A 17,184-nucleotide genomic window follows, 5' to 3' on the forward strand; every position below is an offset into this window, starting at 1 on the left:
AGACCGAGAGAGAGAGAGAGGAGAGACGGAGACAGGGAGAGACAGAGATCTCTTAGAATCTAGATTCAATTCCAGGTGGTGTGCCCCAAGTGAAGTTCAGCCTCTTCCTAGCTCGCACATCTCTCCAGGACTCGCCTAGGAACCGGTTCCTCCCCCTTTTGTTTAAGTGTCAAGCGAATGGGTTTCCTGTTGACTCTGGAATATTGTGAAAGGGCAGGAAGAGGCCAAGCCTCCTTGTCTCTCTCACTCAACTCCCCAACCCCTTTATTTATTTTGTGCACGTCTGTTTGGGTTGTGGGGGTGTTTCCAGCTTGTGCTGCTGGAGGGCGGCCTCAGCAGCCCGAAACCCCTCCCCGAGGAGGCGAGGCCGGTTGGGAGCCCGCCCGATCCCAGGCTGGACCTCTGTGGGGCGGGGAAGGGGACCGGACGGGAAGCGAGCTGCCGAGCTGCTGCAGGCCGCTGGTGTCTGCCCAGAAGGCGGGGAGCTCGGCCGGGCCCGCGCCCCAGCTCCGCACGCTGCAGGTGGAGCCCTTCTTCCCCGCGGAGCGCGCTGGCGAGGGACACCCGCTGCCCGCAGCTCGCCCGCCGTCCCCGGGCTGCGCGGAGGCACCTCGCCCATGGCTGAGGGCCGGCGGCGGGAGGACGAGGAGGAAGAGCTGCGAGAGCGCCGCGAGCTTGGGGGCCCGCGCCGCGCCCGGAGCCGCGCGCTCCCGGGCCACTCGGCTGCAGGTGAGACGCGGGGGACGCAGGGACCAGGGGCGCACGGGGGTTGGGAGCATCTAGGACCCGGCCCTCCGCGCCTGCTCGTGCCTTGCCCAGCACGGCCGCAGCTCTCCGTGTTGCCTGGAGGGGATTGACACCTTTAACTCTTGGAGGCGAGAAGGCGGGACAGTGGCCTTTCCATCCTTAATCTCCTTTTTGGGCTGAGCCCGAGACAATTCAGAATGGTCTCTTTACCTGTTAGTGGCCCTGGAGCGGAAACTCCAAAATTTCCGTGCAAACTAAATCCAAGGCGGCTGGCTTGGAACTTGTGGCTGGGTGATTACTTATCTGTGGGTGAGTCAGAGGCCATGAAGAACTCCCTACGCCTGGCTCTCTCCATGGACCACGACCCCTCCCTTTGGTTTCGCCTGGGCCACCTCAACCTGGTCACACCACGTGCCTATGCTGAATCAAGTCTTGTTTCAGCAGCGGGTGAACTTCGGACCTCTAGTCCCTTCCTTCCCTCCCCCACGGTACTGATTTTCTGCTTGAAAGTTAATTTGTTGAAACTGCCCTCCCCGTTGTAAACAGGGAGTGCCCAATGTTGTATTGGAGAAGGGAATTCGTTTGGATGGAGGTCATTTGGGGGCCCATAGTTAGTTACCTTTAAGATCTTGTTTTGGGACATACCAACGAAGCACAAAGTAGCTTGGTGCAGAAGTGTAAAATTAAATGTAGAGCCCACACTCCTCCTTCCCTTTTCCTGGGGTGGTTTCTATGTGACCATAATGGAGAGGATGTTATTGGGCCAGCTGGTTAACCACAGTTATCTGAAACTGGAGGGAAGAATTAACCCAGAGGACATACAAAGAGATGAAGGCATTGGAAAGATTCAAGGGAAACCCATTAACCAGTCTGGAGCCTTCTTAGAAAATGATCAGGGAGAAGCTCTTCATGGAGAAAGTTGGGTCTGTGGAATTGGAAGGCAGAAAATGGGATTAAAAAGAAGAAGAAAGTCGGTAACATACTCCCAAGTAGACATTCTAGAACCTTAAAATTAAGTTTCTATGCCTGCTACTGGACCCTTTTCAGAGTAAGACACTTGACTGTTACCACGAACACCAAGTGGTGATAATCAGTAGATTTGTTCAGTGTAAACCTAACTGAAACAACACGTAACTGTTGAGTAAATAATTCAATACCGTGGAAAAATTTGCAAGTTGTGCCTTGGTTGCTTACAGATTATAAAAGTGTGGACTCTTGGACTCTTGGTAGCTTTCAGAAGAAAGTCACACTCTTACAAAGGACTGCACCATGGGGTGAAGAGTTGGAATTTAAACTAAATATGACCCAGATATAGGTTCAACATATTTTCAGTGTGTTTTTCCCTCAAGGCCAGCACAAATGGTATTTTTGTAACTTTTTACTAGTTCCGTAATGTCTGAAGGCTACCAAGGCCTAGTCTAGGTTCTGTGATAATAGTTTGCCAGGATGAGGTGATGTGTAGCTTCTGTATCCGGAAATAGGTGTTCTCAGCTTTCTTACCCTTCATGAAGGGGTGAGGGGTCAGCAATTCCATGATCAGTGTGAGAGGGTCAGACTTGTGATTTTAGGTTTTATTGTCTTGGGGATAAGTTATTTAGTAGTCGGGCATGCTTTATAGGTGCTGCTTCCCTCCGGCCGAATATATTAACATGTTTTTCAAAGACTTTGCATTCCTTACCAAGCTTGGGCATTACATGCAGTACTTGTCTGGTGTCCTCTTCCAAGAGAGAGTGTGAGCTCACTCAGAGGCCTAACATCCCTAAGTTCCTCTGCTTCTTCCTTAGAGGAGATCGGTGTTTCCTGCTTCCTCTGCCAGGTTAAAGGCTTCCCTTCTCTTTAATCTCCTATGACCTGGCACATACCATAACCCTGGGGCTTGTAAGCTTGAAACGGCCGGTGAACTTTCTCACCCTGCTAAATTACGTGTGGTTAATTACAAAGTGAAGAAGGCTCTTCTAACTTATGCCTGAGTAAGAAAAAGAATATATCAGTTCCTTAGAGTCATAGCATGCTTCTATCCCTCCCAGACATTGCCCCTTCTCTCTGGATAGTTAACCATTAAAAACAGAGAGAGAGAGAGAGAGGGAGAGAGAGAGAGAGAGAGAGAGAGAGAGAGAGAGAGAGAGAGAGAGAACACAAAAGGATGAGGAAGATGAGGAGGAAGAAAAGGCCGTTTGAAAGCTTGGGGAAGTGGCCTCATTAATTTTCGAGCATCCAGGCGAGCACGCATTGATGCTAGTGGTCACTGTGGTGGGAGTCTGGTACCATCACTGTTGATGGTGTGATGCAAAATCCTGATTGCCCCACTTGACAGTTAAAGTGTAAAAGCCAGACACGTTTGAACTCTTGGAGCATCTTGCTGACCCATTAAATGTCACTCCCTAGCAGGCAGACAGGATGTGGATACGTGAGCCGAACGTTTCTCAAACTTTTCCTTTGTGTACCAGAATTGCCTTATAGGGGTTGTACAAACACAGATTGCTGGCTGCCCTCTCAAACCTCTGATCCCCATTGGTTTGGGGATAAGGTCTGAAAATACTCCTTTTTAAAAAAAAATTACAACTTGTTTATTTTGTGTGGGTGCCAGAGGACAACTTGCTGGAGTCTTCTCTCCTTCCACCATGGGTCACAGGGATGAAACTCAGGCATTGGTCACCTTTGTCCACGCTGGGAATATCTTTATATGGTCCCGGATGTTTTGATGCTCCTGGTTTTTTCTTTTGAACAGACCAGTAGAAAAACACTGAGATAAACACGGAGGGAGAGATCCACAGACAAGCACACAAGGTTATATTTCATTCTGGGTTTCTTGGCAGCTTAAGGGATTCCATGGTTGATTTACACGGGCCAGCCTAGACAGTCAACGACATTCTCTGTTCTTGACTTTTTTGTCATTGGCCAATGATTCTTCATCTATCTGCACTGCTAAGTCTGGTGTGCTGGCATCGCCGTGTTGGGCTGGTTGGTGCTGGTGAAGAGGATCATCTGGAGGCCAGGGGAAGGAAAAGCTGGAGTGAGCAATTCTTTCCTGGTTCCTTGAGAATGCCTTCGCCTTTTAAAATGGAAAATTTCCTATCCCAGGAAACCCGGAAAGGCCCATCAGGGTCATCCTCTGTAAACCTAAGGTTGTGATCTTGGAAAAAGAGGGAGGAAAAGGAAGATTAAAGATGGCTGATAAAAGTGCTTACATCAGAGTAAGAGTCACTTTTTTTTGTTTGTTTTGATTTTTTTTTTCAGTCAACATCGTAAGATCGATAACGACACAGGTCTGTGGGTTTTCATCCCCATTGTGTAGAATGGGCCTTCTTCAGTATGTTTTCATTTAACACCCTTTATGGACTAGAACAATTTTCATATACCTCTAGCTGTATAGGCCTCTAAAAAACGGTAACTGATAAGAAATCATAAAGAATCTCTATATACCTGTATTATTTTTACTTATTAAAGAAAAAAGCAAATTTGCATCTTCCTCAAGTAGGTGTGTTTTTTTAAGTTAAATCTTGGCTGAGATGTTTACTGTCCTGGGTGTTACACATCTTGAGAGAGTTGTCAGTACGGGGAGTGTGCTGCTCACAGAGGCACACACGAGTCACAATGTCTGAGGGCCTGTTTAGGGCTGACTCAAAGACTGTTGGAAATTCTCTTCTAGTCCCAAGACAAAATTCGTTTAATTAATAGTTTCAATAAAACTTAAGCCAGTATCTCATACAGCAATTTGAAAAGTGTATTCCAACCCATTGCAATAGAAATGTATAGTGATTTGATACATTGCTAAAGAATGGTATTAAAAAATATTGACTCTGTTTCCATAATTAATCCATGTTTTATTTCTATAAAAGCAGAAAGCTTCTTCTAAAAACACTGCAATTTGTAATATAAAGTATTCTCAAATATGAGCCAGGGTGTTTGGGGACCTGTTTATTGGTGTTGATGGTGTGGTGGTGTGATGGTTCTGTGTGTGCATGTGTGTGTCCGTACATGCGTACATGCATGTGAGTGTGTGTGTGTGATGTAGACTCTGTGGCTGTTCTGTCCTCAGGACCAGGGCTGTAGTGAAGCTCTGGGCTGCAACATGGACAAGAACTGTCAGAAGTACTTGAATCTGCTGCACATTTGATTTTGAATTTATTTTTGTCCCTTGCATGTTCAGAAACATTTTACTATTCCCAGACATTTTTGCAAACACACATTCAATTATATGAACCCGTACAGGAGGCAGTCCATATTTTAAGGAGCTGTGGTAGATACATTATGCTTTCCCTCCATTCTTTTTATAGATTGTTGGAGAGGTTTTTTTTGGAGTGGGGGAGTTTTTTTTTTTTTTTTAAACCAAGGTATCTAAACTTTTGCAAGTTACATGGGTTGCAAATATTTTCTACTCTGAAGCTTATCTATTTCATTATTGTTTTCTTTGTGGTTTCTTTGTCAATGTTTCTCATTTTAATATAGATGACTATGTACAGCTTTTATAATTGTGTCCACTTCCTCTTCCTGGTATCTCTACACTAAATCCTGAGAATATTTTTCCCTGTAGCATTTTATTAGAATACTCCTAGAATAGAGCCAGACACTTGTAAATGTTTCTAGTTATTAGTGTTTACTTTCTATCAGCTCTTTGCTATTGCTACTTAGTTAAATCTGAATTTTTGTTCTGTCTGGAGATTAGTTGTGGACTTTGTTTCAGCAGAAGAAACAACAGGAACACACAGTGTCACCACTCAGCAATCATATGTGATTGCTGTGAAGTGAACACTGCTCTTGGAAACGCCTTAGTCCTACCAGACTCCCAGAGACTGAGTCTGGTTCCCTATCTTGGCATTCTGTAAGCCATCAGATGGTGATGATGATGATGATTGTTATTATTGTTATTTTGTTATTATTACTAGTGCATGGCTGTTTTGCCTGCATGTCGGTCTATGTTCCACATGCTGGTGCTCCTAGAGGTCAGAAGACGATCTGGAGTTCCAGATGGTGGTGAACCTTCATGTGGATGCTGGGAATAAAACCCAGAGCCTTTCTGCAAGAGCTCCAAGTGCTCATAACTGCTGAGCCATCTCTCCTGCCTCTGTACAGATTATTTTTAATACTGCCCAGTAGTAATGTTTAGTTTTCATTATTGTCACAAGTGAAAAGTTTGCTCTTGACTTAATTTCAACCAATCAGAAGTTGACAGATTACTTTCTCTTTCTCTCCTCAGTCCTGGAGATCAAACCCAGGGTCTTGAGTGTGCTAGGGAAACACCCTAGGGAGGCACCGGGGGTACACCCTAGCCACACAACTATCTTTGCTGTCTTTTGCATCCTCCTCTTCTTTTTAAAATTTATTTTTAAGCTAAAAGCTGACAATTTTATTTTTACATTTCACAATACACATGAAAACTGCACTTTATCCCACTTCTCCAAAACACACACACACACACACACACACACACACAATGTGTATAAGTGTTTGCCTTCGTGTGTGTGTGTGCGCGTGTGTGTGTGTGTGCGCGTGTGTGTGTGTGTGTGTGCGTGTGCGCGCGCGCGCGTCCATGTGCACTCGCGCCTGGTGCCAGCTGAGGCCAGAGAGGGTATCATGTCTCCTGGATGAGTTACTAACTGTTGTATGCTTCTGTGTGGGTGTTGGGAACTGAACACAACAGCAAATCTTTTACAGACATTTAAACAAAAGCAACAAAAAGTGGACTTAAACTAAACACTAATAACTTTGTAAATATTTACAACATGTCTGGCAGTGTTCTAGGAATATCATAATACATGGTTACAGAGAAAATACTCCCATGACCTTTAGGGATAGATTAAAGAGCACAGGGCAGCGCTGTGTAGCCTACACTGGCCTCTGGCTTATGATTCTCCTGCATCAGTCCTAAAGTGCTGGCTTTGCAGGTGTGCCAGCCTGTAATCTGCCGGACTCACAGAACCTGTTTCTGCTGGGTATTCCTTGTTCCTCTTTTACCCACTGCGCTTCTGTAGCTTTATCAACCTGTGTCATTCTAGGGAGAACATTTGCATTCTGTTTTTCATCCTAATTTCAGCTTTGCATCTAGTCTCAATTAGCTTTGTAACCTTCAGCAGTTTACAGCAAATTCCTGGGCCTTTTGCTCTAAGGTTTTGTGTTGCTGGGGTGGATGCCCAGAGCCTTGCACACACTGGCCAGGCGCTCTGCCGTTGGCCCAGACTACTTGTGCTTCCTTAATGCTTACTTCCTGTCCTTATTGTGTTGTAGGATCCCACCTAGCATATTGGTAATCTTGCATTCTCCTACCCGGCCTCTTTAGGCTTCTTGTGGCTGTGGTGGCAGCTCCTTGAATATTTCTTGCTTTTTATGCCTTTGTTTTTGAGGAATGACAGTCGGATATTTTGTGCAATGTGACTTTATTGAGATTTGTCTGACAACATTTGAGAAGCCTCTATCTGTTTATTTGTTTTTATTTATTTATCTATTGCATGGGACTGTGCAGCTGTGGGTGTGCCGTAATGGGCTTGTTCTCACTCTCCCCCTTCAAACAGAGGCAGTCTCTTGGCTCTGCTGCTGCGCCAGGCATCAGGATGACTTGCCCATGAGCTGATGGGTAATTGTTCTGCCTCTGCCCTCTGTCCTACTTTAGGAGTGCTAGGGTTACAGATGCGTGCTATTTCATCTGACTTATTATGTGGTACTGAGCATCAAACTCAGGTCCTTTCCCACCTGGCCATCTCCCTGGCCCCTGCTGTTTTTCTAGAGATTAGGCTGGGTGCCAGGAAGCCCCCGGGGTGACATGCTCTCTTTATCCAGTATCGAGGACATATACAATCCATATTACCTAAAGCATTAGTAGTGACTGGCAGGTTTCTGTGCTTCAGCATGGCTCCCCACGACTTCATACTTCATGAGGTGAAGGAAGTCACCCCGTGAGCCACCCCAACAGAGTAAGATGCTTTGACATAAAGCATCTCCATACACTAAAAAAAAAAAATAAAAAATAAATAAATAAATCTTCTGTATAAAAGGCGCTTTTTGGTTTTGTTTTGTTTTTTTCTTTTTCTTTCTTTTTGTTTTCCTTTTTAGACAGGGTGTCATGTATTTTGGGCTGGCCTTAAATTTTCTATGTAGCCAAGAAGGACCTTGAACTGGTGATCTTTCTGCCAGCATCTCTTGACTGCTGAGATGACAGGCAACTGGCACTTGGGTTTCAAAATTCTGGAAATTTCAAATTCAGGAGCTCCGTGCCTGGGAGGCAAGCGTTCTGCTCACCAAACATCATTCCTGGCCCCCGTCTTCTCGTCAACTCAACAGATCAATGGGATGCTTGGTCCTGGAGAATCTCGGTTCCTCTACCCTAAGTCTTCATGAACATTCTTCCACCCTTTAAAAGGGAAAGACGTGACATGTACACCTGAGGTGAGCCTACAGCTAAAACTCATTCCCACAAGGGTGCTCTATTAACAGGTACAGTGACTAATCTACATTCCTTTCCAGTTTTGGAAATGGAGAGGAAGTCGGAGAACTGGGGAGGACTTGGAAAAACACTGGGCTCTGATGAGTCAGATAGCGAGTTACTGTTTGATTGTGCGATACGAGCCAGGCGGTTTGCTAGTTGTTTTACATTATCTTTTTCTCAGTTCGCCTTGGTGTGTGTCCTGTGAGGTAGGTGTGACTCTTCCCTTCATTTTGTGAATGAAGGGCCCAAGACCTGCAAAGGGCAGATAATCCACTGAAGGTCCCACAGGGAGTGATGGAGTAGGACTGAGGTACAGGCAACTGGTCTACCTGGCTCCCATTTGTCATGCCTTCCCTGAGCGTGGAGCACCTATGTTACTGAGCGTGGCATCGTAGTTACCTGTGGAGCTGCTTCCAGCCTGCGGATGAATTACAAGTAGTGTTGGGTGGGGTTTCTGAGAGTTTTGTTCTTTAAGGCGTTAACTCAAGGCTAGAGATATGGTTCGGCCGTTGAGAGAAGCAACTGCTCTTCCAGAGGACCTGGGTTCAACTCTTAGCCCCCATGTGGTGTCTAATAACTGTCTGTAACACTTGTTCCAAGACCTGACATCCTCTTTTGGCTTCCGTGAGCAGCACATACATGTGGTACACAGACATACTTATGGTGCACAGACATAGCATGCTTAAAAAAAAAAAACCTTAAAGAGGTTAACTTAGTTGCACAGAATGGCCTCTTTTCTTTCTTTCTTTTTTTTTTTTTTCGGAGCTGGGGACCGAACACAGGGCCTTGTGCTTGCTAGGCAAGCGCTCTACCACTGAGCTAAATCCCCAACCCCATGGCCTCTTTTCTTATCACCTTTCTTTCCCCATCCTACTATGAGTCGTATGAGTTGGTAAGCTTGCTATCACTGTGACAAAATGCCCAAGACAGTCAACTTCAAGGAGGAATGGTGTATTTGACTGGGTCCATAGGTTTTCGTCTGTATGTGCTGAGTCCCATTCCCTTGCACAGATGCAAGGTAATTCCTCATGGCCGGCATCTCTTGGCGCAAGATGCCGCTCTCTTGATGACAACTGGAAGCAAGGAGAGAGAAGGGAAAGTGCCGTGTGGTGTGCGATCCAACTTCATCTTACAGGGGCTCACCTCTAATCGGCTCCCCTACTTCCCAAAAGTGCCACGGGCTGAAGAGCCAGTCTTAGACACATGGGCCCCTGGGGGATATTGAGGATCCAAATGGTAATTTGCCAGAAATAAAGATACCTCACAGTAGCTACCCCTGGCCCCCAAGAGCAGAAAATGGCTGTGGAGGAGCAGAATGGAATCTCAGTTCCTAATGGGTCTCCACTGTGTGAACTTTCTCTTGCCTTCTTTAGCAACAATAATAACAGCCACTGTCTTAAGCCACTGTTGTCCCATGCCCCTCACAGTAGTCAGATGTAGCCCTTACCTGTGGTGATCTGTGGTGATTTGAATATGCTTGACCCAAGGAGTGACACTGTTAGGAGGTGTGGCCTTGTTGGAGTAGGTGTGTCACTGCGGGTGTGGGCTTTAAGACCCTCACCCTTGCTGCCTAGAAGCCAGTATTTTCCTAGAAGCCTTCAGATGAAGATGTAGAACTCTCAGCTCCTTCTGCACCATGTCTGCCTGCAAGCTGACATGCTCCCGCCTTGATGACAAGGGACTGAACCTCTGAACCTGTAAGCCAGCCCCAATAGTCCTGAGTTGTGTGGGGAGCTCTTGGTGCTGCCTTCTAGGAATTTGGCAGGAATTTGACATTGGACTAGGACAAGGAAGTAGGCTCAAGATGAATGCAGATGAGAAATGTGTCCTTGCATCTTGATGGGCCTTGGTCGTGGTGTCTCTTCACAGCAATGCAAACCCTAACTAAGACAGGCTCCAACTTGAGGCTTTTGCATGCCTTTTCTTTTCTTTTTTTTTTTTTCCTTTTCTTTTTTTAGAGCTGGGGACTGAACCCAGGGCCTTGTGCTTGCTAGGCAAGCGCTCTACCACTGAGCTAAATCCCCAACCCTTGCATGCCTTTTCTTATCACTGAATTATAACGTACTTTGTTAAAACAAGATTGCCTAAACCTGGCCTGGGGAGGTATCTCAGCTACTGGCTGCTTTTTAGACAACCTGGTACCTATATGGTGGCTCACGGTCTGTAAAGCCAGTCCCAGGGGATCTGATGTGCTCTTCTGGCCTCCTCAGACAAATGGTATAGAGACATGAATACAGGCAAAATAAACACACACACACACACACACACACACACACACACACACACACACACACACCAGCCAACCAAAAACAACACATGGATCCTTAAAATATTTCTGCTTTATTTTAAAGACCTTGGACAAATGGCTTTAGTTTTATGAGTGCCTCTACTAATTCTGGTTACCTCTTCTGATTGGGATTTCCAGAGGCTGATGACGATGAGTGTGTTTGTAAGTTAGAAGCTTGTATGCATTAAGGAGTCCTAGTTACCTTTCAACAAGTCAGGAATATGGAGACAGCCTTTTTTCCTCCTGGTTTTGGTATTTGCCTAGTACCAGCTTAATTGAGAATAAATGAACAGAAGCTAGGGACGGAGGTTCTACTTCTCTTCTGATGCTTTTAACAGGTTATTGTTTGCATTGCTAGTGAAGACCACAGTGCCTGGACTGCTGCTGGGTGGGGGTCCAGAGTTTGCCTGATTTCTGTATGGATGCCTTCATTGTAACAGGTTTCCAGAAGTTACATTAATCTAAGAGTCATTGTATTTGGAAGGTTGCTAATTTTAACTCCCTCCAACACCTGTTGAGTACATTGTACACAGGTAGAGGATTCCTTTTTTTTTTTTGTAATAAAAAAAGTAGTCCTTTGAAAGTGTTACCACGTCACCAGTGTCCATGACTACTTCTTATCCTTTGCTGTTCATTTCTTCAGGAGGACTTGTCATATAGTGGAGAGAGCTGGAACTCTGGGGTTACAGGGTACATGTGTGGCTCAGTTGAGTATTACCACTGGAGTGGAGAATGTGGTCTCTTGATCTCTGAGTATATTCTGTTGAACTAAGGTGTTTGGTTGCTAATTTAAAATGTGACTTGGGGTTGGGAATTTAGCTCAGTGGTAGAGCGCTTGCCTAGGAAGCGCAAGGCCCTGGGTTCGGTCCCCAGCTCTGAAAAAAAAGAAAAAAAAATGTGACTTATATTCGACTTTTTTTGTTTGTTTGTTTTGAGACAGGGTTTCTCCCTGCTGCCCTGACTTTCCTTTATACTTGATCTGTGGTCCAGGCTGGCCTTGAACTCACAGAGATCCACTCACCTCTGCCTCCTAAGTGTTGAGACTAAAGGCATGGTTTATATTTGACTTAATAGGATGCTTGATTTGAAATGCCTTAATAGCACAAACATGATTTTATCCTCCTCCCTGTACTATTTCTTTTTGAATGAATTCTTCATAGCACAGCATGTTTTCCACGTTTCTGCAGCAGCAGGTAGTCTCCAGTGTGTCTCAAACTTCATTATGTCCACAGATTTGCTGGAGACCCTGCGAGAGTGCAGGTCCTGGTTTCATAGGTTTTAAGATTGTGCATTTCCCCCCCTTCTGTTCTCCCCTGTTCTTCCTTGTTCTTCCATCCCATCCCCTTCCCTCTCCTCTCACTCTGTGATGGGCCTTCTTACTGTGTTTCCCAGGCTGGTTTTGAACTCCTGCGCTCAAGGGTCTCTTGTTCCATTAGCCTCCGGAATAGCTGGGACTACCTACAGGCCACTCCTTTGCTCTGCAGTGGAACTCAGCATTTCAGAGGTGGTGGTGCTGGTGATTGACCTTGGAACAAATTGGAGGACCAGGCACTCCCTGTCTATCCTGAGGGGCAGTGGCTCTCACTTCTGACAAAGTATTAAACTCGACTAGGAAGCAGTGCACATGTACCCCAATCCTGGGCCTCGTAGCAGGCTAAATCCTCAGCCCTTGCTTTTGAGACAGTGTCTGGCTATGTAGCCCAAGCTGGCTTCGGACCTGTAGGCCTCAAGCTTGCAGGCCTCTAGCTTTCACCTGCCCCATGCTTAGGATTATAGGGTGTGTGTGTGTGTGTGTGTGTGTGTGTGTGTGTGTGTGTGTGTGTCCATGCCCTACTGTTCCTTAGTTTTAAACCCTGACTTAATTTACTGTATTATATTTACTTGTATTATTTTATTCTAAGCTGAGCTGAATCCTATGTATGCAAAGTTGAGAAGCCTCTTCTGCTTATGGCCTGCCCCACTGAGGGGAACTTACTTATCTAAGGAGCTGGAACTTTGTGCTTTCCTGTCTTATGTGAGTCCAAAGGGCATTAAATGTTTGTCATATGGTACCAGCAATATAAGCTGCACTGGCTTACTGCTGTTGGCTTGTGTGTAGTATTATACGGATATCAAGTCCAGCTTCCAGTGCCTTCCCAGCAGCCATATGTACTTGACTGTCACCATAGAGAGGCTCTGCTAGGGTGCTCGGGGTGGGAGTGGGGTTGGGGGGATGAGCTTCAACATAGAGGGAGAGTCAGGTAGTTGTATATCTGCCATAACTTCTTGGAGGCAGGGGCTCTGCTTGTACAGGAGGGCACAGCCATTGTGTCTCATCAAGTTGATGTCTAAAAACTTTAAAGTTCAAATTCCATTTGCATATTTACCTCTGAAAAGAATACTAATCATGAAGTAAATCGGGAGATACTGGAAAGATAATACCATGAGAAGTGTTTGCAGCTAAGCTTGGCATCGTGTGACAGGGTTATAATCTCAGCACTGAGGAGGCTGAGGCAGGAGGATCACAGGGTATGGGCCAGCCTGGGCTAGGTCTCAAAAACAAACAAATAACCCCCCCCCAAAAAAACCCAAAAACCCAACCAACCAACCAACCAAAACAAAAACAAAAACCAAAACAAAAACACCAAAAACCCACCCACCTTAGGAACCCAGACAGTGATTGCAAAAGCTTCAAGTTCCCCAACTCCCCTTTAAATGGTAAGAAGAGATTTGTGTAGAGGATGGGGAGGCATGGGAGGGGTGAAAGAATTGCTTGAGTCCAGGAGTTCTAGGCCAGCCTTGGCAGCATAGTGACTGTTTAAAAAAACAAAGCAGGGACTGGAGAGATGAGTTGGTAGTTTAGGAGCACTCACATTCACTTCCACCCCCACAGTGCAGCTCATAACCCCCTGGAACTCCAGCTCCACTGGAATCTGACACATTTGCCCTCTGAGGGCATGGCACGAAGGTATACATACATATATACACATCTAAAGTAGTAAAATAAATCCCTATAAAGTATTTATATAGAGGACTCTTGAGGAGGGCAAAATAGTTCATTAAGTAAAGGTGACAGACACCAAACCTGACCATGTGAGAGAAAAGGGCTGACTCCCACTTGTCTACTGACATTCACATGAGGGTCTTGGCATGACAGCCCATGGTCACAAAACAAACAAACAAACAAGTAAATATATAAATACGTAAAAGTAAACAAATAAACAATGGTCACAAAATAAATGCGTAAACAGTAAATAAATAAAATAGATGAGTCTTGGGGCTGTAGAGTCAGCTTAGTGGTTAAGTAGCTTTCACAAGACCTGGGCTGGACTCCCAGCATCCACGTGGTGGCTCACAACCATCTGTAATTCTAGTCCCAGGGAATCCAACACCATCCTCTGGCTTTTGCAGGCATTAGACATGGGTGCGTTGCACAGACATACATGCAGACGAAACACACACACACATACACACACACACACAGAGAGACAGACACACACACAGATACACGCACACACACACACACACACACACACACACACACACACACACACGTGCATTCCTTAGCTGAGCACCCATTCATTCATTATTCAGACTCTCTGAGCTCCTTGCTTCTCTTAGGTCATAGACAAAGCCCTATACCCTCTTGTTTCCTTCTGTTTTTTTTTTTTTTTTTTCAAACAGGATTTCCCATGAATATCTGGCCAGGGGAATTCCATATTCTTCTTCTTTGTCAAAATGACTAGAAAAAGTAACTTTACTGCATTGCTCAGATACAGCAGTAATCAATAATGTTAAAAAGGAATGTGTATGGTTAACACCAGGACTGTGGAATAGAAGAGAGCCTGGAGTGTTCTACTTTATATTCCTGTCCTGTTTGAGTTTCAACTAAAGTGCTTACTATTTTTGAAGGTTAGAGAAAGGAAAATAAGTTTAAAACATGAGGGCAAGGAGGTCGGGGACAGAGCTGGAGTTTAGCTGCCTCAGCCTGAGCTTGTTTTTCATACAGAAACAACAAAGAGAAGCGACTTACGGCTTCGTTCGTACACATGCTCATATTACTTTAAAATGGTATTTCCCTGAGATGAGTTACTGTAAAAAAATAATAGCAAATGCTGTCCTGTTGATAAAAGAAGTGATTGATAAACTGTCGAGCAGATAGATGATCATTGGAAGGGAGCATGTAATTGTGTTTCCACTGAAGCGCATTTTTCAAGACACTGCCTAATTCATCATTCGTTCTTGAATTTGGGCTTACCCTATTCGCTTGTTTTCACCAACGTCATAATCATTTGAAAATCAAATCCTTACTTCTAGTCTCTGTTGCCTGATGAACATAATTAAAAGTCCCAAGTGTTTCCTGCTTTATTTTTTATATGTATTTTATATTTTTCTTGTGACCTAACAGAACTTCTGAGGACTAGCTCACCCTCAGTGGGAATAGTGGAGCACATCTTTAATTCTGAGCAGAGGCAGAGCAGAGGCAGGAGGCAGAGGCAAGGTAGAGGCAGAGGCAGAGGCAGAGGCTGGAGGCAGGAGACAGAGGCAGAGGCAGAGGCTGGGGGCAGGAGGCAGAGGCAGAGGTAGAGGCTGGAGGCAGAGGCAGAGAGGCAGAGAGACAGAGGCAGAGGCAGAGGCAGAGGCAGGTGGATATCTCTAAGTTTGAGGCAGGTATGATCGACATAGCAAGTTCCAGGATAGCCAGGATTACATTGAGAGACTCTGTCTCAAACAGTAAAAGTAAATCTAAACTAAACTAAATTAAATATTCAACCTCCTACTGGCCAGCTGTCCTAGTAGTTAGCATTGACTGTCAATCAATGTGACAAAGCCTAGACTCACCTGAAGGATGTGGTAAGAGTATTAACTGAGTAATTGTATTTATCTGTTACTGTGTTGCCGACTTGCTGAGGCTTGTCTAGATTGCCTTACTTGATCTGGGAAGACTGACTCCTGCAAGAAGTGCCATTGTCAGTGAGCTAGCCAGCGAGCAAGTCGGAGCCTTCTTCCATGGTTTCTTCAGGCTTTTGTGTGAATTCTTGCCATGATTCCCCTCCATGACAGATTGTGACCTGGAAGTGTGAGCCAAATAAATCCCTTTCTCCCCTAAACCAGTTTTGATCAGTGTTTTATACAGTAATAGAAAGAAAATTAAGGGGCAAGAGAGAGATTGTTCAGTAAGGAGCACTGACTGCTCTTCCTTAGGACCTGCATAGCAAGACCATCTGTAACTCCAGTTTCAGGGGACCCAATACCCTTCTCTGGACTGAGGGCACTACACACATGTGGTGCACAGTTATACATGTAGACAAAATACCCATACACATAAAAAAATTAAAGGAAACTAAAATACCAACTGTATGACCACGCCCCTCTGTCTCATAATCTCCACTGACAAATACGAAGGATATAGACGTGGGCCCCAAGTTTATGACTGTGACAAAGTTTTATTGGCACACAGCCGTGCACATTCATTTACATATTTTCTATGGCTTGAAGTACTTTCCGGCTTGCCTTTTAGAGGGAAAGTTTGCTAATTCCTGTTTATCAGATTTCCTTTCAGGCTTAAAATTCTTGGTTTTGGGTTTGGTTATATAGGCCAATATCCCTTCTTTTTAATAAATTATTAGAAAGATTCAACTGAAAACACCATAAATTATACATTGTTGTTTGTTAGCCGCCTGAACCTGACATAATTTGTCACTAAGGCAGTGGTTACAACAAGCTTTAACTGTCGCCATGGTATTCAGCTGGAGAGGTAAGCACAGGCTCACCCTGCCGCTCTTCTGGGATCCTGGTTGAAGGAGCAACCCCTAACTGGGTAAGAACAATGGACAGGAATACGAGTGCCAGCGTTTAAAGCCTCTGCTTAGAGCCTGCAGGCTTCACTCTCACAGTTCTTTGGTTAACTCTGTATGAACAGCACAAGGTCATTAGTACGGTTAATACACTACATAGGCCCTGGGAGTCATGGGGATCTTTAGTGGACGGGTGATCCATTTACAGGGAAACAGTAATGGTCAGGGGGAGCAACAGTGCCTCCACAAAGCTTTGCTAGTTTGAAGAGGTTGAAACCTGTTTTGGAACCCTTCGTGCAGTGCTGTCCACGGACTCCCCGTGATTAAGAAGTAACTAGAAAGTAGCCCCGTGAGCTTTTGGAATATACTAATCTTCATAACCTCCTTATTCGAAACTCAGTAGTTGTGGAGTGTGTTTTTAGAAGTTTAAAGTGACAATGTGAATGATTTAGATCAGGTCCACTCAGAACTACTTGGTTATTGGCCAAGGCTCTTCAAATGGTTAACGTCTTTTTCCTTGTATGGCACTGATTTAGAAGTCTCGGAAACAAGAGTGAATTTATTTTCCTTGTTTGTGGTCTTTCATGTCAGCCCTCTCCGAATTAAAAATAACTTCACTGAACTCCAAGGGACATAGGATATTTCTCCTAAAATCCAAATACTTGCCTTTGACAATGTTCCACCAAGTTTTAATTTCCCGAAGCCAAAGTATTTTTATTATTCCAAACTCACTCACATAAAAGTTCACTGATGGAAGAACCGCTGACATTTCTGGTTACCTTGACTATTGATCGACTGATACAGAGTGACATTCATCACCTGGGAAGCTCTATAGTGGTGCGTCACAGATTTCGGGTCAAGCTAATTTAAAAAACACTTAGCTTTAAAAGATGATCGCTGTTTGCTTCAACAGAAGCCATGGAACAACAGCCAGCTCAGAGGGTGACAGGGAG

At 44.9% G+C, this 17,184-nt stretch overlaps 1 protein-coding gene across 5 annotated transcripts in view; it reads left to right on the forward strand.

Annotated features, from left to right (window-relative positions):
* The first annotated feature begins 218 nt into the window (after positions 1–218).
* Sh3d19 (SH3 domain containing 19) overlaps positions 219–17,184 on the forward strand; it is a 159,797-nt gene continuing 142,831 nt past the window's right edge. Inside the window, exon 1 of one of the 5 annotated variants that reach the window (XM_006232783.4) lies at positions 219–729. In XM_006232783.4, the coding sequence (XP_006232845.1) occupies positions 618–729 (112 nt within the window). In that variant the 5' untranslated portion in view covers positions 219–617. The remainder of the gene's footprint in view (positions 730–17,184) is intronic. The other 4 variants (XM_215597.11, XM_006232785.5, XM_063282714.1 and 1 more) reach the window with 4 other exon arrangements.

The sequence above is a fragment of the Rattus norvegicus genome, chromosome 2 (genome assembly GCF_036323735.1).
Source record: "Rattus norvegicus strain BN/NHsdMcwi chromosome 2, GRCr8, whole genome shotgun sequence".
Classification (NCBI taxonomy): Eukaryota; Metazoa; Chordata; class Mammalia; order Rodentia; family Muridae; genus Rattus; species Rattus norvegicus.